The sequence below is a fragment of the Monodon monoceros genome, unplaced genomic scaffold (assembly GCF_005190385.1).
Source record: "Monodon monoceros isolate NGI ecotype Baffin Bay Population unplaced genomic scaffold, NGI_Narwhal_1 Super_Scaffold_19, whole genome shotgun sequence".
Classification (NCBI taxonomy): domain Eukaryota; kingdom Metazoa; phylum Chordata; class Mammalia; order Artiodactyla; family Monodontidae; genus Monodon; species Monodon monoceros.
In genome coordinates, this window is record NW_021703775.1 from 42,928,643 (window position 1) to 42,946,424 (window position 17,782).

General features: G+C 38.6%; 1 protein-coding gene across 2 annotated transcripts in view; it reads right to left on the bottom strand.

Moving 5' to 3' along the window:
- EML6 (EMAP like 6) overlaps window positions 1–17,782 on the bottom strand; it is a 143,735-nt gene that overhangs the window by 110,083 nt on the left and 15,870 nt on the right. Inside the window, exons 6-8 of one of the 2 annotated variants that reach the window (XM_029231565.1) lie at window positions 17,558–17,744; window positions 15,457–15,562; window positions 8,065–8,158 (exon numbers count right to left, since the gene is read on the bottom strand). In XM_029231565.1, coding sequence (XP_029087398.1) covers window positions 8,065–8,158; window positions 15,457–15,562; window positions 17,558–17,744 — 387 coding nt within the window. Of the gene's footprint in view, window positions 1–8,064; window positions 8,159–10,012; window positions 10,069–15,456; window positions 15,563–17,557; window positions 17,745–17,782 lie in introns of those variants that run through there. The other variant, XR_003794845.1, reaches the window with a different exon arrangement.

Sequence of the window (17,782 nt, forward strand, 5' to 3'; positions counted from 1 at the left end):
AGGGAACACTTTCCTTAATCGGTCTCAAAATCTTGAAGTGGTAAAGACTGATAAACTTGACCACATAAAAATAAAAGCCTTTGCATGATGAAAAACATCATATCAAACTCAAAAGACAAATGACAAACTAGGGGAAATATCTGCAAGTTATAGACAACAAATATTATTAGCCCCTAATATTTAAAGGACTACTTTATGTGTGAATTGTATTTCAGAGAAACCAAGTGGTTCATGAGAGAAAACTCTTATTTATAGAAGAATTCTAGCTAATATGAAGAATAAATAATAGAATTAGAAAATTATCATTTTCAATCCCTAATTAAATAACCAATTCAGCCCACAGTTGTAAATGGATGCTACAACCATTAGATAATACATGGATGGGAAGCTTTCAATGGAAAGATGAGGCTGATAGTACCAGAACCCACAATGGAGCTGAGTATTACTAAGAGTAGGAGAACCAGACATTCGGGGCAGTGGCACACCATGGGGTGGACTGGAATTCCTGAGAAAGAGGAATTCTATCCCTGACACCGTTTAGAATTGCTGGCTCAGGAAAGTAATAAAAAGCAGACTGGCTTTTAGTTGGTTTTCTTATTCTTTAAAAAATTCCTACAGATAATAGAAGCCCTATTCCTTGCACCTGTCAAGTACTACTCCCACTGCCCCCACCATCTGGTATGCCACTGATTATGTTTCTTCTGATAAAGTGAAACATGAAGCACATATCAGGTACTCTTGACTAAAAAATTGAACTTAGGAGAAAATATCTGCAAATTATATATCTGACAAGGGACTTACATTCAGAATAAATTTTTAGAAACCCTTATAACTCAATAATAAAAAGGCAAATAACCCTGTTAAAAATGAGCAAAATACTGATATCTAAATAGACATTTCTACAAAGAAGTTATACAAATGGCCAGTAAATACATGAAAAGATGCTCAGTATCGTTACCTACTGGGGAAATGAAAACCAAAACCTTAATAAGATATCACTTCATATCTACTAGGATGGCTATAATGAAGTGACAGACAATAATAGGTATTGGCAAGTATGTGGAGAAATTGGAATGTTCATTCCTTGCTGGTGGGAATGAAAAATAGTGCACCCGGGCTTCCCTGGTGGTGCAGTGGTTAAGAATCCACCTTCCAATGCAGGGGACATGGGTTCGAGCCCTGGTCCGGGAAGATCCCACATGCCGCGGGGCAACTGGGCCCGTGAGCCACAACTACTGAGCCTGCGCGTCTGGAGCCTGTGCTCCACAACAAGAGAGGCCGCGACAGTGAGAGGCCCGCGCACCGCGAAGAAGAGTGGTTCCCGCTCGCCGCAACTAGAGAAAGCCCTTGCACAGAAATGAAGACCCAACACAGCCAAAAATAAATAAATAAATAAAAATAAATTAAAAGAAAAATAGTGCACCCACTTTGAAATGTATTTTGGCGGTGCCTCAAAATGTTAAATACTGTTACTATATGACCCAGCAATTCTACTCCTAGGTATATACCTAAGAGAAATTAAACATATGTTTACTTAAAACTTTGCACACAAATGTTCATAGCAGCATTATTCATAATAGCCAAAAGGAGGAAACAACCCAACTATCCATCAACTGATGAACAGATAAATGAAGTGTGGTAGGATCCACACAATAAAAAGGAATGAAATACTGATCCTTCTTATGACATAGATGAACCTTCAAATATTGGGCTGGCCAAAAAGTGCCTTCGGTTTTTAAGTAAAAATAAAAGACACATTCTTCATTTTCACCAAGAACTTTACTGAACAACGTATTCATCCTTTTGTTCCACTACCTTCTGCCATTTTTCAGGCAACTTCATGATTCCATCTTCCTAAAACTTTTTATCATTTTGAGCAAAGAACTGTTCCAGGTGTCTTTTACAGTTTTCCAGGGACTTGAAATTTTTTCCATTAAGAGAATTTTGTAAAGATCTAAGTAAATAGAAATCCGAAGGTGCAACGTCTGGTGAATACGGCGGACGAATCAGAACTTCCCAGCCAAACTGTAACAGTTTTTGCCTGGTCATCAAAGAAACATGCGTTTTTCTGTTGACTAATTCTGGACGCTTTTCGTCGAGTGCTGCTTTCAGTTGGTCTAATTGGGAGCAGTACTTGTTGGAATTAATTGTTTGCTTTTCCAGAATGAGCTCATAGTAGAGGACTCCCTTCCAATCCCACCATATACACAATATCACCTTCTTTGGATGAAGACTGGCCTTTGGTGTGGTTGGTGGCGGTTCATTTCGCTTGCCCCAAGATCTCTTCCATTCCACATTATTGTACAGTATCCACTTTTCATCACCCGTCACAATTTGTTTTAAAAAACAGAACGTGTTCATTACGTTTAGGTAGAGACTCACATGCGGAAATATGGTCTAGAAGGCTTTTTTTGCTTCGCTTATGTGGAACCCAAACATCAAAGCGATTCACAAAACCAAGCTGGTGCAAATGATTTTCAACACTTGATTTGGATATTTTGAGTATGTCAGCTATCTCCCGCGTGGTATAACGTTGATTGTTCTCAATTAATGTCTCAATTTGATCGCTATCGACTTCAACTGGTCTACCCAACTGTGGAGCAACATCCAGTGAGAAATCTCCAGCATGAAACTTCGCAAACCACTTTTGACACATTTGATCAGTCACAGCACCTTCTCCATACACTGCACAAATCTTTTTTTTTGCATTTCGGTCCCGTTTTTACCTTTCTTGAAATAATAAAGCATAATGTGCCAAAAATGTTGTTTTCTTTCATCTTCAATATTAAAATGGCTACACAAAAGTTCACCAATTTTGATGTCTTTTAAAATGCACGCTGATATGACAGCTGTCACATACAATCTAACAAAATTGCTTCGAATGAAGTTAAAGACAACTAAGTGCTACTAGAGCCATCTTACGGAAAAATCCGAACGAACATTTTGGCCCACCCAATATTATGCTACATGAAAGAAGCCAGTCACAAAGGACCTCATGTGATTCCATTTATATGAAATGTCCAGAATACAAAAATCCAGAGAGAATGAAAGTAGATTAGTGCTAATGAGTATGGGATTTCTTTTTGGGGTGGTGAAAGTGTTCTGAAATTAGATAGTGTTAATGATTGCACAACTCTGTAAATATGGTAAAAAAAATCAAATTATGCACTTTATTTATTTTTATTATATAAGTTTCAAGTGTACAGCATTATAAGTTGACATCTGTATACACTACAAAGTGATTGAACTGTACACTTTAAAATGCGTGAATTGTATGGTATATGATTTATCAATAATACTAGTATTAAGGGAAAAAAAGCTGAATGTGAATCTAATCAAGCCTATGGATCTAACTACCATTTATAGGAAATACAGGGAAATGCTTGACATGCTTTCATGAAGACCCAGTCAAGTTTAGAATGTGACACACTCTATAGGTCAAATGACCCGGTTTCTCAAATGCATCCATGGCAAGAATAAGGTGGGAGGGGGACTGCTATAAAATAAAAGAGGCTTAAGGGAGATGACAATCAAACGTAATACATGGGCCCTGTTTGGATGCAGATTTGAACAAACCAACTCTCATTTTTGAAACAGTCAGCTATGTTTGATTTTAAATAGAGTAATAAATTAAAGAAAGAAATTACTGTTGCTTTAGTTAGTTGTGACAATGGAATGGTGGTTTTTAAAAATAAGTCTTTTCAGTTAGAAATGCCTAATGAAGTACATACTGGTCAAGTGACACAATGTCTTGGGTTTTCTTTAAAATTTTATAGCAAAAAAGAAAGCAAAAGTAAAAAATGAGGGGAGGGGGAAGAGCTTTGTATCATTTGTAGGATGTTGCAGCTGGGTGATGGGAATAAGGGAGTTCTTTATGCTGTTTCCTCCGCTTGTGTGTAACTTTTAAAATTTCCATAATAAAAAGTTAAAAGAAAAGTAAAGAAAGAACAAAGCATCTCCATACCTATTATGTAGGCCTTACAGTGAAAGGCAGGGAAAGGAGGAGAAACTGATTTTTGAACTTTCTCTCTTTGTTTCTTTGAAAGTCAAAAGTGAAGCTTGGACACCAGGTCCACTGAAAGTATCAGGAACAATTAGGACAGTGAGAAAAAGGTTTAGATAAGAGAGAAGAGAAAATGTGCTTAACATAAAGAGGAGAAGTGAACCAGATAACCATAAGAAAGACTAAACATCAAAAGATTTCTTGATTGGAGGAAAATCCCCACAGCTCCTAAATCATTAATATAAACTTTAGAGAGAAGACGCTAGACAAAACTGAAATGAAAATTGAGAACAGATATCACAAATTACATTCCACACATAGAAAAGAGCATTGTTTTGTTTGCTAGTGTCTATACAAGGTCAAACAATTAGATGGTTGGAAAAGTCTTTTTTGAGAGCACACTTTAGTTTTCACCTCATTTCTTGGTGTCATAAAAACACCAATGTTGTTTCTCTTGTAGCTAAAATTCTAAACTGACTAGTGATGGCATGTAAATGTTTAGTTAATGTCAACACCTAAATAAAGAACATTCTTTGAATACCTCTGTTATTTTTCCCTTTAGACGCTTGTTAAATTTGTAGAGAAGTTGCCTACAACTGTGTGTGTGCGTAAGAAAAACAGAATGAAAAGAGTTTCAGGTCCTACCCTGATGCAATAAGAATGTAGGAGAGTCCATACTGCTGCCCTAATACAGGACTATTCCTATGACCTGAGTCATAGGTAATTCACCACGTAGGGCCACGTTTTAAACTCTATCAGCAAGTACAGGGAAAAGGGAAGGAACGCTCCTCTTCTAGAAGCCAAGGGCAGCTGCACACCACGTGAGTTGGTTTCCCAATCTTCTATTCAAAACCCTCTCATTTGCATAGAGGCCCAGTCTCAGTGTATGTGATTTGGTTTTCTCCTTTTTTGTGAAGGTAGCCCACAAGTGGAAGACTGAATGAATGTTTGATTTATACCCCAGTTCTAAAAAAGATTTAAAATGGCTTACAATATAGAATAACATAGAATAAGCCAGGTAACATTGAGAAGAAGAAAGGAAAATGATACACTGGTGAGTGAAAAAAAAAAAAAAAGCAAGTTACAGAGCAGTATGCATAATACCCCACATATGAATAAAAATGGATAAAAATATTAGCAGAATATATACCAGAGAACATATGCTAAAATGTTAGCCATGGCTATGTCTGGGTAGTGGAATTATGAATCATTTTAATTTTCTTTTTAGTGATTTTCTGTGCTTTCTAACTTTTTAATAATCATGTATTGTTTTGAAAACAGAAGAAAAATTTAAAAAGGAAAGTGAGAAAGATCTCAATTTGGTATGCAGGAGACCTGATCACATTCACTAAATGTATGTAAGGGTAGGGACCTAAAATAGAACAAGCAGTGGAGCTAACACATACGCTGAAGGTCTATGTACCTGCTCCATGTGGGCCTATGTTTTGTCCCTAAGCTTTTTAGTAGCACAACTATTTCTCATTAACATTGAAGTAATCTTGTTATGTAACTCGATAACTGTACCTTTTGCTTAATATCCCCACTGTTCAAACTTCTGAGATGAAGCTTGTCAATAATAATTAGCCATTGTCCCCCAGTCATGTTACTGGTGTGATGGAAATCTAAATAAAGGGACATAGAGGTGCCTGATTAATTATCTCATTGTTCTGCCCTGATTGACGCTGATATCAGGCTATTTCACTACTGCCCTTAAGAGATTACTCTCGGTTATTACATAGGTTACTTGTATATTAGACTAAAATCTGAACAATCTTTAAAAGGAAAAAGAGACTAAAAAATTCATTTGTAATGGAGGGGACTGAGGTCATTCATGAAAATTAGCAAAGATCCAAAAAAACTGTGCAAAGAGATTGAATCAAGTCTCATCAAGATCTTGTAATAAGATCTTTATGGGCCAATTCCAAACTTCTCTAATTTCTCTGAGCTGATAAAAACATAGGTTCACTTAAACATGTTCCCAACTGAAGGGCGGCTTTTGAGTGCAGGGGGTCCACGTTAGCCTTGGGCAGCAGCGGTACTGCCGGTGATGCCATCACAGCCATTGTGCCCCTCCCTCCATGGGGAAATCTCACATCCTGGGTGACGGGTGCTACTGCAGAACATCACCTGCCAGAACCGCACGACCTGCGGGAAGCAGGTTTGTTGTTAAGCCTTGCTCGTGGCAATGCAGGCCGTGATTGAGATGCAGAAGTGCAGAGTGAGGGGTGTCACTGAATCAGCCATCTTCTGAGAGTAAATTAGACCCTTGGAGGAGCTACACTGACTCCCAGAAGACAGTAAGGTCCCACTGGTAAAGTATTACTCCTTTTTCTTTGTCACTTCTTTCATGCCCCTGTTTTTAAAGTTTCTATCTACTTAAGCACCTTAATCTCAGGCCATAAATAGGATTTTAATTTGTTTGGTTACTTATTTACATAAATATTTATGATTGATAATATTGTATAAATATTATTTATTATTTAAAAATCTAGTATTCATCCAAAGAACTTTAACAATCTCTGATACTCTTTGGATAGAGCAATGGTGAATGTTACAATTGCAGAATTGGTCTCTGAAGACAACTTTGCAGGTGTTCTGTTAGGGGAATGTGACATATGGCTTGGGAACAATTCTAAAAATAAACTGTATTATTAACATAATGGTGTTAAGTCATTTTGTGTTAATTAAATAGAAGTAACACTACCAAACATATCAAATACATACTTCTAAAATATTAATAAATATTTCTTTCTTCCATTTCTATTACTGTTTCTGATATATAACAGGTGAGCTACCCACATTTGCAGAGGGTTTTCTAGCAGGAAAATTGCGTTTCTGTTGCTTTTGAAATGCAGACGTGTGCTTTGCCAGAGATTATCTGTAATACAGATGATATGTTATCAGAAATACTAAAGTAAAATTCAGTACATTAATCTAGGAGGAAAGCGGACTTGCGATTAGAAGCTGAATCTGAGTATTAGCGGGGAGTGGTATAACCGTGAGGAATACTAGAGAGAGCAAAAGAAAAACCGCTTGGGTAGGCAGATTTATGAGCTGTCATTTGCTGCCAAGAATTCCATCTCAGTAGCAGTCATCAGAAAAGCTCCTCTTCCTCTCCTAAGATGGTCAGCTGGAGTCCTCAAGGCTCCATTTGCTCCTCCTCTGAGTCTCCAGCAATCTATAGGTCTTCATTCATTAAATCAAATTGCCAAAAAACACTTTTTTCCTATATAATTTAAAATATCAATTTAAAAAGTGAATATTGGGGTTCAAAGTCATTAACCTAAAAATGATTTTATGGTGCCAGATAAAAAGGAAGTTGGTTTACGCAGGGAAGAACCAGTAGAGAGATAAACTGATAACATGCCTTGGGCAACAAATTGTATTGCTGGGCCTTGGCGGCCAACTATTTTGACCTCCGACTATGGCTGGGCAAACAGCTAAGACCAATGTAAGCAGGAGTGGAAAGCAGTGTTCAGACTTAGGGCTGATTCAGCAGGGAGGGAGGCTGGGGCAAGGGAGGACAGGTGGCCTATAAATAGCAGGTGGTCTTGGAAGGTCTATTTATAAGATGGGGAGATTAGGGCAACAATTTTCCTGCTTTGAAAGCGAGTGGCAGGTGCACACGCCAGGCCTCCTTTCCTGCATGCTGCAGCCTCATGACAAGTGGAACTTCTGACTCCAGTGACATTGACAGTCCTTCACTAGATGCTAAGATAGTGGAAAAACAAGGGGCAAGGCACAAGTCTGAGGAAAGCTGCTTTCCTACTGCTGGGAAGAAGCTTTGATATAGATAATGCATATATTACTAAAAGCAAAGTGATGAATAACTCTCTGGAAAGGATTTCAGAATTTTCCAATTGCCTGAAAGAAACATTAATTCCTCTATGTCAGGTTTGTCATCATGAAATATTACAATATGTTTTTACTTAGGTGTTAAGCTTTCTATGGGAACTTCATCTGAGGTTGAAGATGAAATCTTACCAGAAAATGCAAACTATTAACTTTTACTGCAGTGTGATCATTGGCAGGATGCCGTTAAGACCTCGGCAGCTTCTTACCTGGTGGTGGCTATCTTTTCTCCCTTTTTCCAGTCCCAAAATACAATACTGTGAAAATCGTCTAAACCAACCGACACCAGACATTTTCCATCGGCTGTATGAAAACAACACAAATGTCAAATGACTCATTTCTCAATGAAAAACCACAACATTTTATATACTGTAAAGAGGAACAAGAAATTGATCTTAAGAATATTATTTAGGCTCAAATACATTAGGAGAATAATACATTAAGGGGACCTCACTAAATGAAATGCATAACTACTAATAGCGGAGGTTCTCAATGTATAATAACCGGTTGCTGAATTAAATCGCTGACCCAACATTCCAATCTGAGACACAGGGCTGGGGGAAGCTTCTCAGGTAAGTCACCAAAACCTTGTTTATTTTGTGCCAGACAAATCTCATGACATTTACTAGAAGAGCCATTTAACTTTGTGACTCAGTCTATTGCGCTCTAAAAAAAAACTGGTTCTGTTCAACCCTCCAAAATAAGAGCATTATAGAAACTAACTTGGAAAATTCTTTCAAAAGATGATTTTATGATTTAAAAAAAATCTTAATGTCTTAGTTGCCCTATTTCAAATGTAATATGCTTTCTGTAGGACATTTAGAAGATACAGACAAAGGAAATTTAAAAATCATCCAGATTTCTAGGCCTACATTTGATATACATTCTATCAGTTTCTCTACCTAAACGTGCTTTGAAAAGACAAAATCAGGATCATAGTGAACATACTATTACTTATTGTTTTTACTTGTTATATGATGAACATTTTCCCTTAGTATTAAATATTATTTATAATACTATCAATAATTCGGACAGGTTGTTTTCCAAAATAAAATGTATATACATGATATGTAAATGAATTTGAAATCAAAATAGTTAATTTGCTTTCTCATTTCAAGACATTAGAAGAGGTACAGTCAGTAAGTCTTTCCTTTGCTGCCTCCTCACAAAGCTTCACAGGAGAAGCATCTCAGGCCAGCAGTTCCTCCCTAGCCTGGAGTGGGCTAGGAGACGGGTGGCCAAGCTCACCAAGGCTCAGTTTAGCAGGGTGTATTCTCTGGCCACACACAGCCAATGGCCTTAGGGTAAAGAAACATGAGTATGTGATAAGCCGTTTCTCCACAGCCCACTCAGGGTTTCAACTGGTATTTTCAAAGACAGCCCTGGGGTAGATGCCAAATTAGGATTGCCAGGGAAAATAAAGGAGCCTAGTCAAATTGGAATTTCAGATAAGCAATGAATAATTTCTTAGTACAAGTATGTCCCTTGCAATGTTATATTGCATGCAATTATATTGCATGGGACATACTTGTACTAAGAAATTATTTGTTGCTTATCTGAAATTCAAATTTAATTGGGCCTCCTGTATTTTTATTTGCTCTATCTGGTGACCCTCCCCAAATGCTGGTTAACTAATGGCCAACCCTTGGGTGCCCTTACTTGTTCCAGAGACCCTCCCCCCACCAACTGGGAACCATAGTCTGCTCCTTTTCTGGAGGAAAAACGAGAGTAAGAGCCTGGCTTAACAAACCAAATCCTCCCCAATCCTCTACTACCACCAAGTATGAGGCAAGGATTTGAAAGTTACATTAACCCTTTCAAGCTCCTAGACTACAGTAGGTGAAGACATTAACACTTTGCCAAAGGCCTAAATCACCACCAGGTGAGTACTGTAAACAAATGTGTCTTCTCAATCACAATATGTCTTTATGCTTAAACGTTACCAGGCTTTAAACTGTGCCCCGTGTCTTTTCATGCATTTGGGAGAAGGGACTGGTGATGACTTTCGATTCATTACCAGCAGCATTACTTTTCCTGTACCTCTTGGTGTGGCCTGGTTATATTTCCATATTAGCATGTCTCTGTATTTGGTGATTTTATTTTTATTAGAGAGTTCTCTCTCCCTTTTTAGATCCTAAACTCTTATTTAAGACTTACAGTACTTGTATCGCATTTCCAACATGATCCTCGTACTGAGATGGTTTTCAATGAATTCTGATGATACTGGTGACATCAGGAGGATGAGGGAGATAAAAATGGAATATGCCTACGGATGGTGCAGAGGGAATGGGAATATTCTGTTATATAAAAATTTTAATCAAAAACACTGCACAGATATTCAGTGTCTCCTTTTTTTTGCATTTGTTAATTCTACATTTTGTTTTCTTTTGTAACCTGTGTAGCTATATTAGTATGTCTTTCTTAGAATGCAAACATCCACACATTTTAAATAGGTTTTTTTTTTTTACATTTTATGTCTTTTGAAGAAGTCCTCAGGGTAAGTTGATATTTTTTTTTTTTGCTTCTTTTTATTGGAATTTCTGCAAGGCCCCATCAGCTTGTCTTCCCAGTTATACCACCTTTCCACCCCAGTTTGTGACTATGAGTAACAATGAAGCAGCAGAACAAATCTAGAGGTGCCTCAACAGCCATACCTCTTCTTTAGGATGGTGACTTCTTCTTGAATTCTGCAGGTGTGGGCAATTTCTACATACCACACAGTTTGGAAATATAATTGGCTATCTTTAATTTTTTCTGAGTTTCTGTTTCCCCTCACAGAGGCTTGATCTTAGCTTTGAAAATCCATTGTTCCTTGACCATTTAGTCAGAGTTTTTGATTTTCAACCATATTTTTAGGGTTTAGGTAATGTCCTTTCAAATCTTTCCAGTCACAGTATGTATTAATTATGGATATTTTGTGACATAGTCCAGAAATAATTCTAAGGAGCTTAATGTCAACAGTAAAGGGCAAATTAGAAAGAGAAATATTTTACTCAGATAATTACAAGTTGGTCCTGTATTCAGCGCTCATAAAAAATGCATACGTTTTTGGAACTGACACAATGAAATCACACTAGTCTTAGATGTGCCCCTGTGGAAATCGGTATTATTCAATGAAGGTTTTTAAAAATATGAGGATGATATTTAGGCTAGAAAATATTTATATCTGAACCTGTCTCTTTCTAATTGGTTTTCTGTTCATGTGGAAGCACTTTCCTGACTGCAAGTACAGAAGCAAAGACGGCTCTGTTTTCCCCAGACACTGAAAATAAATCCACAACGAGTTGCTCAATTAAGTGACACAATATAAATTCATTCTTTCTAGTTGACATAATTTAGAGGTATGGGTTATGTTGTTAGAAATGTTTTTGATTAAAAATGTCATCTTTTTTGTTTGCTTTGGAAGAGTGGCAAGAATAATTTGAATTCCTAGGTATAACTGCTTATCTGCTGTCTAGTTTTCACCTCATTTGCCTGCTTTGTATTTCCATGACAATCTCTTTCTCTAATTTCTTTCTATTATCGGTAGGTTTCCACAACACCCCCCAAGATGAGCTGATGTGTCTAAGAGACAGGTGGGTGTGGAGATACGCTGAGGCACTCAGCTGGGGCCACCAGCTAGGTAATAACCAATGTAGGTGTCCTGTTTACATGGTTAAACTGGGAAACCTAAATCATCTTCTCTTTCAGCATTCTGACTTGAACTCCTCACTTGACTGCAAGCATCCAAAAAGAAGGGATAGATACTCCTGCTCATGAAAGTGTTTGACTCAGGGCTGTTCTAGGACAGGGGTCTCTTTTCACGAGGGTGCTGTTGCACGTGACAGCCTCTATGCACCACCATGCCCACACCACATTTACACTGGAGAGCGGGGGTGGAGGCAGCTGGAGGCACTGGCCATTGGGTAGAAGGAGTGAGGAAGTAGGGGGGCACAATGAGTGGTCCAGGTACGACTCTCATGCTAAAAGTTCACACCGGCCCCGGTGGAGGGCAGGGGCAGGAAAGGGCAGGAGGACGGAGAGGGAGAGCACAGCCGGCACAGCTTCCACCAGCTGACGGCCCCAGGCCTGGTGGCTTTCTCACGGGACTGAGAGCCAGGAGACCTGGGTCCTCACTCTGGATCTGCCACTGTCTGACTTTTACCACAGCCATACAACCAGACTCTCTGTATCTACATTCTTGGCCTATAAAGTGGTGCAGGCATCTGTTTAAGACTGAAGCTATATCATTATAACACAAGGTACTACTATCAATATAAATTAAACCAAAGAGGCTTCAGGTCACACCTTCAGTAGGACCATAGAGACCACAAAGATCAATCGACCACAGTTCATCTGCATGTAACCATACACGGTGATGGATCAAACACAGTACATACTTCCTTACTTCCTGAATAGTCCTTAATGTTAGCGCCTTCTCAAACTATCACCTAGCTTCCTTTCTGCCATTTATAAATTAACATCGTATTTCAACTCTGAGACAAAAATATAATTTTCCACAATCAAAAAGACCACATTCAGGGCTTCCCTGGTGGCACAGTGGTTGAGACTCCGCCTGCCGATGCAGGGGACACGGGTTCGTGACCCGGTCTGGGAAGAACCCACGTGCCGCGGAGCGGCTGGGCCCGTGAGCCATGGCCGCTGAGCCTGCGCGTCCGGAGCCCGTGCTCCGCAACGGGAGAGGCCACAGCAGTGAGAGGCCCGCGTACCACAAAAAACAAAACAAAACGAAAAACCCACATTTGCTGCATAAATGGGCTTTTCCTTAGTGACTATTATCTGGGGAATAGAGAATGTTAAAACTGAAATATCCTTTTTATGCAGAAAATATTTTATATCTGGGCATTTCTTTATTTTCCCAAAATGGGAATTAGAAGCAGTGACAGAATCAGCTTCTCGGCCTCTTCCAGAGTGCCTGGTTTCTCTATCCCGGACAATGACATAAGGGGCTGCCTTACGAGGGGAAGATTTCTAAGTGCAGCTAATTTCTCGATCTTCCTTTTATAAAACTACTAAGCCCAGAAGAGACGGAAGCTCTCAGAAATGCAGAGATCAAGTTACTGGGTACCAGCTTATTGCTACTAACTTGCCTCATAATCAATGTTTTTGATCAACATTCCTCTAATCTCTTCTCTAAAGGTATTCAGCATGAGTTGGTTCTTCCGATTTCCCTAAATTTAAAAACCAAAAATTTAATCAATTCTCTAGAAAAAATAATCTGATGATTATTGAATTCTATTTCTAGTATTCTAAATTTCCTGCCACTGTTTATACATTAATACACATACACACATTTCAGTTGAAATCAGTGAGTAGATACTTTGAGTTCTACTTTTTTTCTTAACTTGATACATAGAAATGTGTATGAAATACACATGGTCCACATACTTGTCATTTTGAATTATAGCTTTTGTTAAACAGTGCCAAATTGTCTACTAGAATTATTGAGTCAATTTGCAAAGTTGCTGACAATATGAATTATGAGAGTCTCCATAACCTAGTACACATTTAGTTTTTATTATTTTATTTAATGGGTATCTTACCACTCTTCTAGAACATACTGATTAATATAATTTTTATGTTAAGTATACACATGTGTATCCGCTAGCAAGTTAATTTAGGAAAAGAACACAGTTCAGCCATCAGGTAGAACTATTAAAAAAAAAAAGCAGAAATCCATTCACATATTTGGAAGAGAATCTTATTTGAACTCAAATTATAGTTCCATTTTAGATTTTACTGCTTTATCAAGGATACATGGTACACTTATGAAAGTTGTATGTACATCAAACTCCTGGAAGTTTAGGACTTTGTATTCACTGTTTATCAGGTGCATTATCTGGGCCTTCAACTGGCAGGTGGTAGCCAAGTAATTCTCTCTTCCTCGCTCCTCATGCCTTATGTACCTCACATGCCCACCAGTGTAGAGTATGAACAATTTAGCTTTGATTTTTACTAATTCAATAACCAAAGTATTGAATAACTTCTAATAGTGATATAACAACTCAGATTTGTATAGTAGTTTACAGCATATGAGAATAAGCGTGTGACACACTCACACAAATCTGCACCATGTGATTGGTCAGAGAATAAAGATAACTTTCATCCAAAGATGGTTTACAATGTGAAGTTCTAGTAGCAGCAGTGAAAGGCAAGACAGAGAGCATTAAGCAAAACTTCATTCATTCATTCATTCATTCACGTTTTTGGAGTAGCTTCTGTGTCTCTACAGCATGTGCAGTGGGGAACAGAGAGATGGGCTAGATGAGTAGATTACTGTCTGAGAAGGGCATAGGAGCTGCTAAGACACATAACTACTGTACCACATAGACTCTAACAGGTACCACAAGAGCAATGACAACAAATGGGCTAAGGGATACAGGAGAAGGGACAGGACATTTCTCCCTGGAAGGATGGAGGAGAAAACTTTGAGCTTGGTCTTAAAGGATGGTTGGACTTGAACAGACACATGGGAACAGCATGAGCAAAGGAACACAGGCAAAAAGAAGGACAGGAGTGCATTTAGGTTCTACAGTTAGGTAGATGGAAAGGAGCACGAGTGGGTTAGTGGGTGAAAACACTGCAAAGGAAGGTTGAGGCCAGATCATAGAAGGCCATGAATGTCCAACCACGGGCTCAGCCCTGAGTCAGTCAGCCAAGGGGAGTCCACGTGGTAGCAATGTAATTGCACTTCCAGAAGACTCCAGAAATGGGCAGGATGGATTGGACAAAGTGGGGATGGAATCAGAGACCAGCATAACCACCATGCACAGACTACAGGAAGTTCGGGCCTGAACAAAGAAAGTAGAGAGGGAGGTACATAAGAGAGAGACTGGGGTTGTGAAATGGAATTTAACAACCAATATTATACATTGCACATATTAAACATTTGAACGGAATTTAGAAAAAGGAAATTATAGAATCAGTTTTCTGTAGAAAGTTTAGAAATTTTTTCTACAGATCTAATATCTACATTGGGGTTATTAAAAATTTCTAGGTTAAAAACACCTTTTGCGATAGGTCCTCATTCCTCACTTCTAGCATAAAGAAATGGTTTATTCTAAAGAAAATTATATTTATAAGTTAGTATTTTTTTAACAGCACAGTGTTAAAATTTTAAATTAAGAAGATGAAAACTTCAGTTCTATTTTTTCAATACAAAATTTTATTTCCAAAACACCAGTGTTGTAAAGTGGACCCTTGCAGAGAATTTGCACCCCTCGCTCTAGTTCTTTACATTTTAAATCACAGGTGCTGTGTTCCCACTTATTTGGAGAGATGAAACTGATGTTCTGAGTCACTGCCAGACGTTTGCAACTAAGTCTTTCAATGGTAACAGCTGCTCTGGATTTCAAATCTCTCAAGCAAATGCAGAACACAGTGTGAGCTCTGGGTAATGAGTTGGGAGAGGGAAGATGAGGAAAGGAGGTGTGATCATATTCACACATCTGATTTCCAGTCTAAGACTGGGTAGCTGACAGACGAAGGGCTTACCTCCTTTCAAGCAGGACTAAACTAAATAAAAGGATTTTTTTTTTAAAACAAACCCAAAGTAAATATGGAAGCATCTGTCAATGACTCCAGTGGCAAACTGTGCTTACCTGAAAAATCGAGCGCACACACTCCTCTCTGATGTTGTCCTTTCAACAGTGACAAACATTTTAGAGTCTGCGTGTCCCACACATGAATAGCAGCATCTCTCCCAACCTTAAATTACAGGATGAGTGTTATTAACTAAGTATAAACTATAATAAGAATGATTTTGTTCCTTAGAGTCAAGTGCTGCTCAGAAATCAAAACCTACACATTTGGAGACTAGGAAGACCCTGGGAAATCATCTGGTCCAACTCCACTGTTATCCAGATGAGGAAACTGAGGCACAGGGTCTAAGGGTCTTGTTCTGGCATCAAGGTGGGTGCCAGCAGAATCTAACCTGGTACATGGCTCCCAGTTAAGGGATATTTAAAACTCTAGCTCAAACGTCCACTGTGCTTTGTTTTTGTCAGTTAGTTCTACCCTTCCCTTCTGCCTTCTCAACTCCACACATGATTCCACTCAGCTGTATGTTTTCATGGCACAATCCTCAGAGCTCTTTTACCCACCTCAATTATTTACCCGCCTCAAGAAGGCCTGACCCTACTTCTCCCCCTGGGAAATGAAAGTTTCATGGCTTAACTCTCTGTCATTAAGGTGGCTTCTCCTCAAGGGGACACAAGCTTCTATCATACCAATTCCCAACAACAGAGAAAACTGTAATACTAAAGTGGTTTTCCTCACTTATAATGCATAGGGGGAAAAAACCCTTTTGGGTATGATGACTCTAAAAGGGAAAATGGGACATAAAGCCATGCACATAACTGAGCAGAGTCTGGCCAACTCCTACACTGGCCTGTGGAGGCCCAGTTACCCCTGGAGTGGCTATTGCATACTGGTCTACCTCCCAATTACAGTATAGAGTGTGGTAGCTCCTCAGGGGTTTACGTAAAGAACCAATCTCTGTTTTTTCTTTCAAAGGAAGACTACTAAACACCCATGAATCAAGCATCTTCTGTTTCTAAGAAAGACAATAAAGGGGGAAGGGGCAGGAAAGAGTGAAAAGGCAAAGTAGTGATCAATTACTTATAAAACTTAATGTCAGAATAGATGGTCTAATTTGCATTTGGAAGAGCAGCAAACCAGTGTTTCAGTTAATGGCTATTCCGTTTTGGAGACTGTAATCCTTTTACAAATATAAGAGCTACGAACTCTTCTCCCCTCAAATGCACATTTCTGGGGGTTGACTCCCGTCAGGCCCTCAGTTTCATCCATGGATCTCATGAACATCAGGCTATAAACCCTGTTCAAACACTTCTACCTCCTGTATGTCAAGTCTCAGAAATAGTTCGTTGTCTCATGTTAATCTTTGACCTTCATACCAGTAGTTTTTCTTGGAATTTGCCATTTACATGTTGAGGATCAGGTGAAGTATTACCTACAGTTAAAAGCCCATGATAAAACTGAACAAAAAATGTAATCTATACATTGGTAGAAAAGAGCACAACACTGAAAATACTGTTGACAATATTATTGCTTTACCAGCAAGACAATAAATTTGAGTTTAACAGATTCTTTGTTTACTGAGTTTACTTCTATCCCCCTCCTTTTCCGCACAAAATGATTGACTACAGGGCTCTATTTTGAGCAGCTTTTCAATTATAGACTCAATCCAAAGTTTGGTATTCCAAAATGGTTCATATAAAGTTTAGTTTTTTGAAGGTTAAAATATAATAAACTAGCCAAGGTTCATATGACTTTAAGTTTTACAAAAATAACTATACACTGGATGTTACAGTAGTATTAAAAGATGGTTCATTCAATAAACACTTATTGAGTACCTAGGATATACTAAGTTCTGGGTAAACAGTAATGAGGAAAATATATTAAGACTTCATGGAATTTACAATACTCTAGTTTTACCTAATCCTATTCATAGATCTCATCATGTTAGAATAAGAATCCCTCAAAGCCTTCCCAAAAGTGCTGGAATGCATTGGTTGACTCTCCCATCATCGTGAAATGATCCAGCATTCACTGCACTTTCAGCTTCCTGCCTTATGTTTATTTCTACCAAGTATTTCTTGAATTTCTCATATGTAAACTGAATTCAAAATTAAATCCTCTCTCTCTGTGGCTAAATTCCCATCTTACAGGAGAGATATATACCTGCCCAGTGGCCACATAGTCCTTCACTGGATGGATGGTCAGGCTGAGAATGTCATCATCGTGTCCCAGGTACAGCCTCTGGGTGTGTTGTTGCCTATTGTACACGACAGCAACTGCAGCAATGTGATAGACCACTTCTCCAGCTTGTGTGTAGAACAGATTGTTTCTACAATCGTAGCCTCTATAGCTGAAGCACAGGTCCAAGAAATGCACAGTAGTTGAACG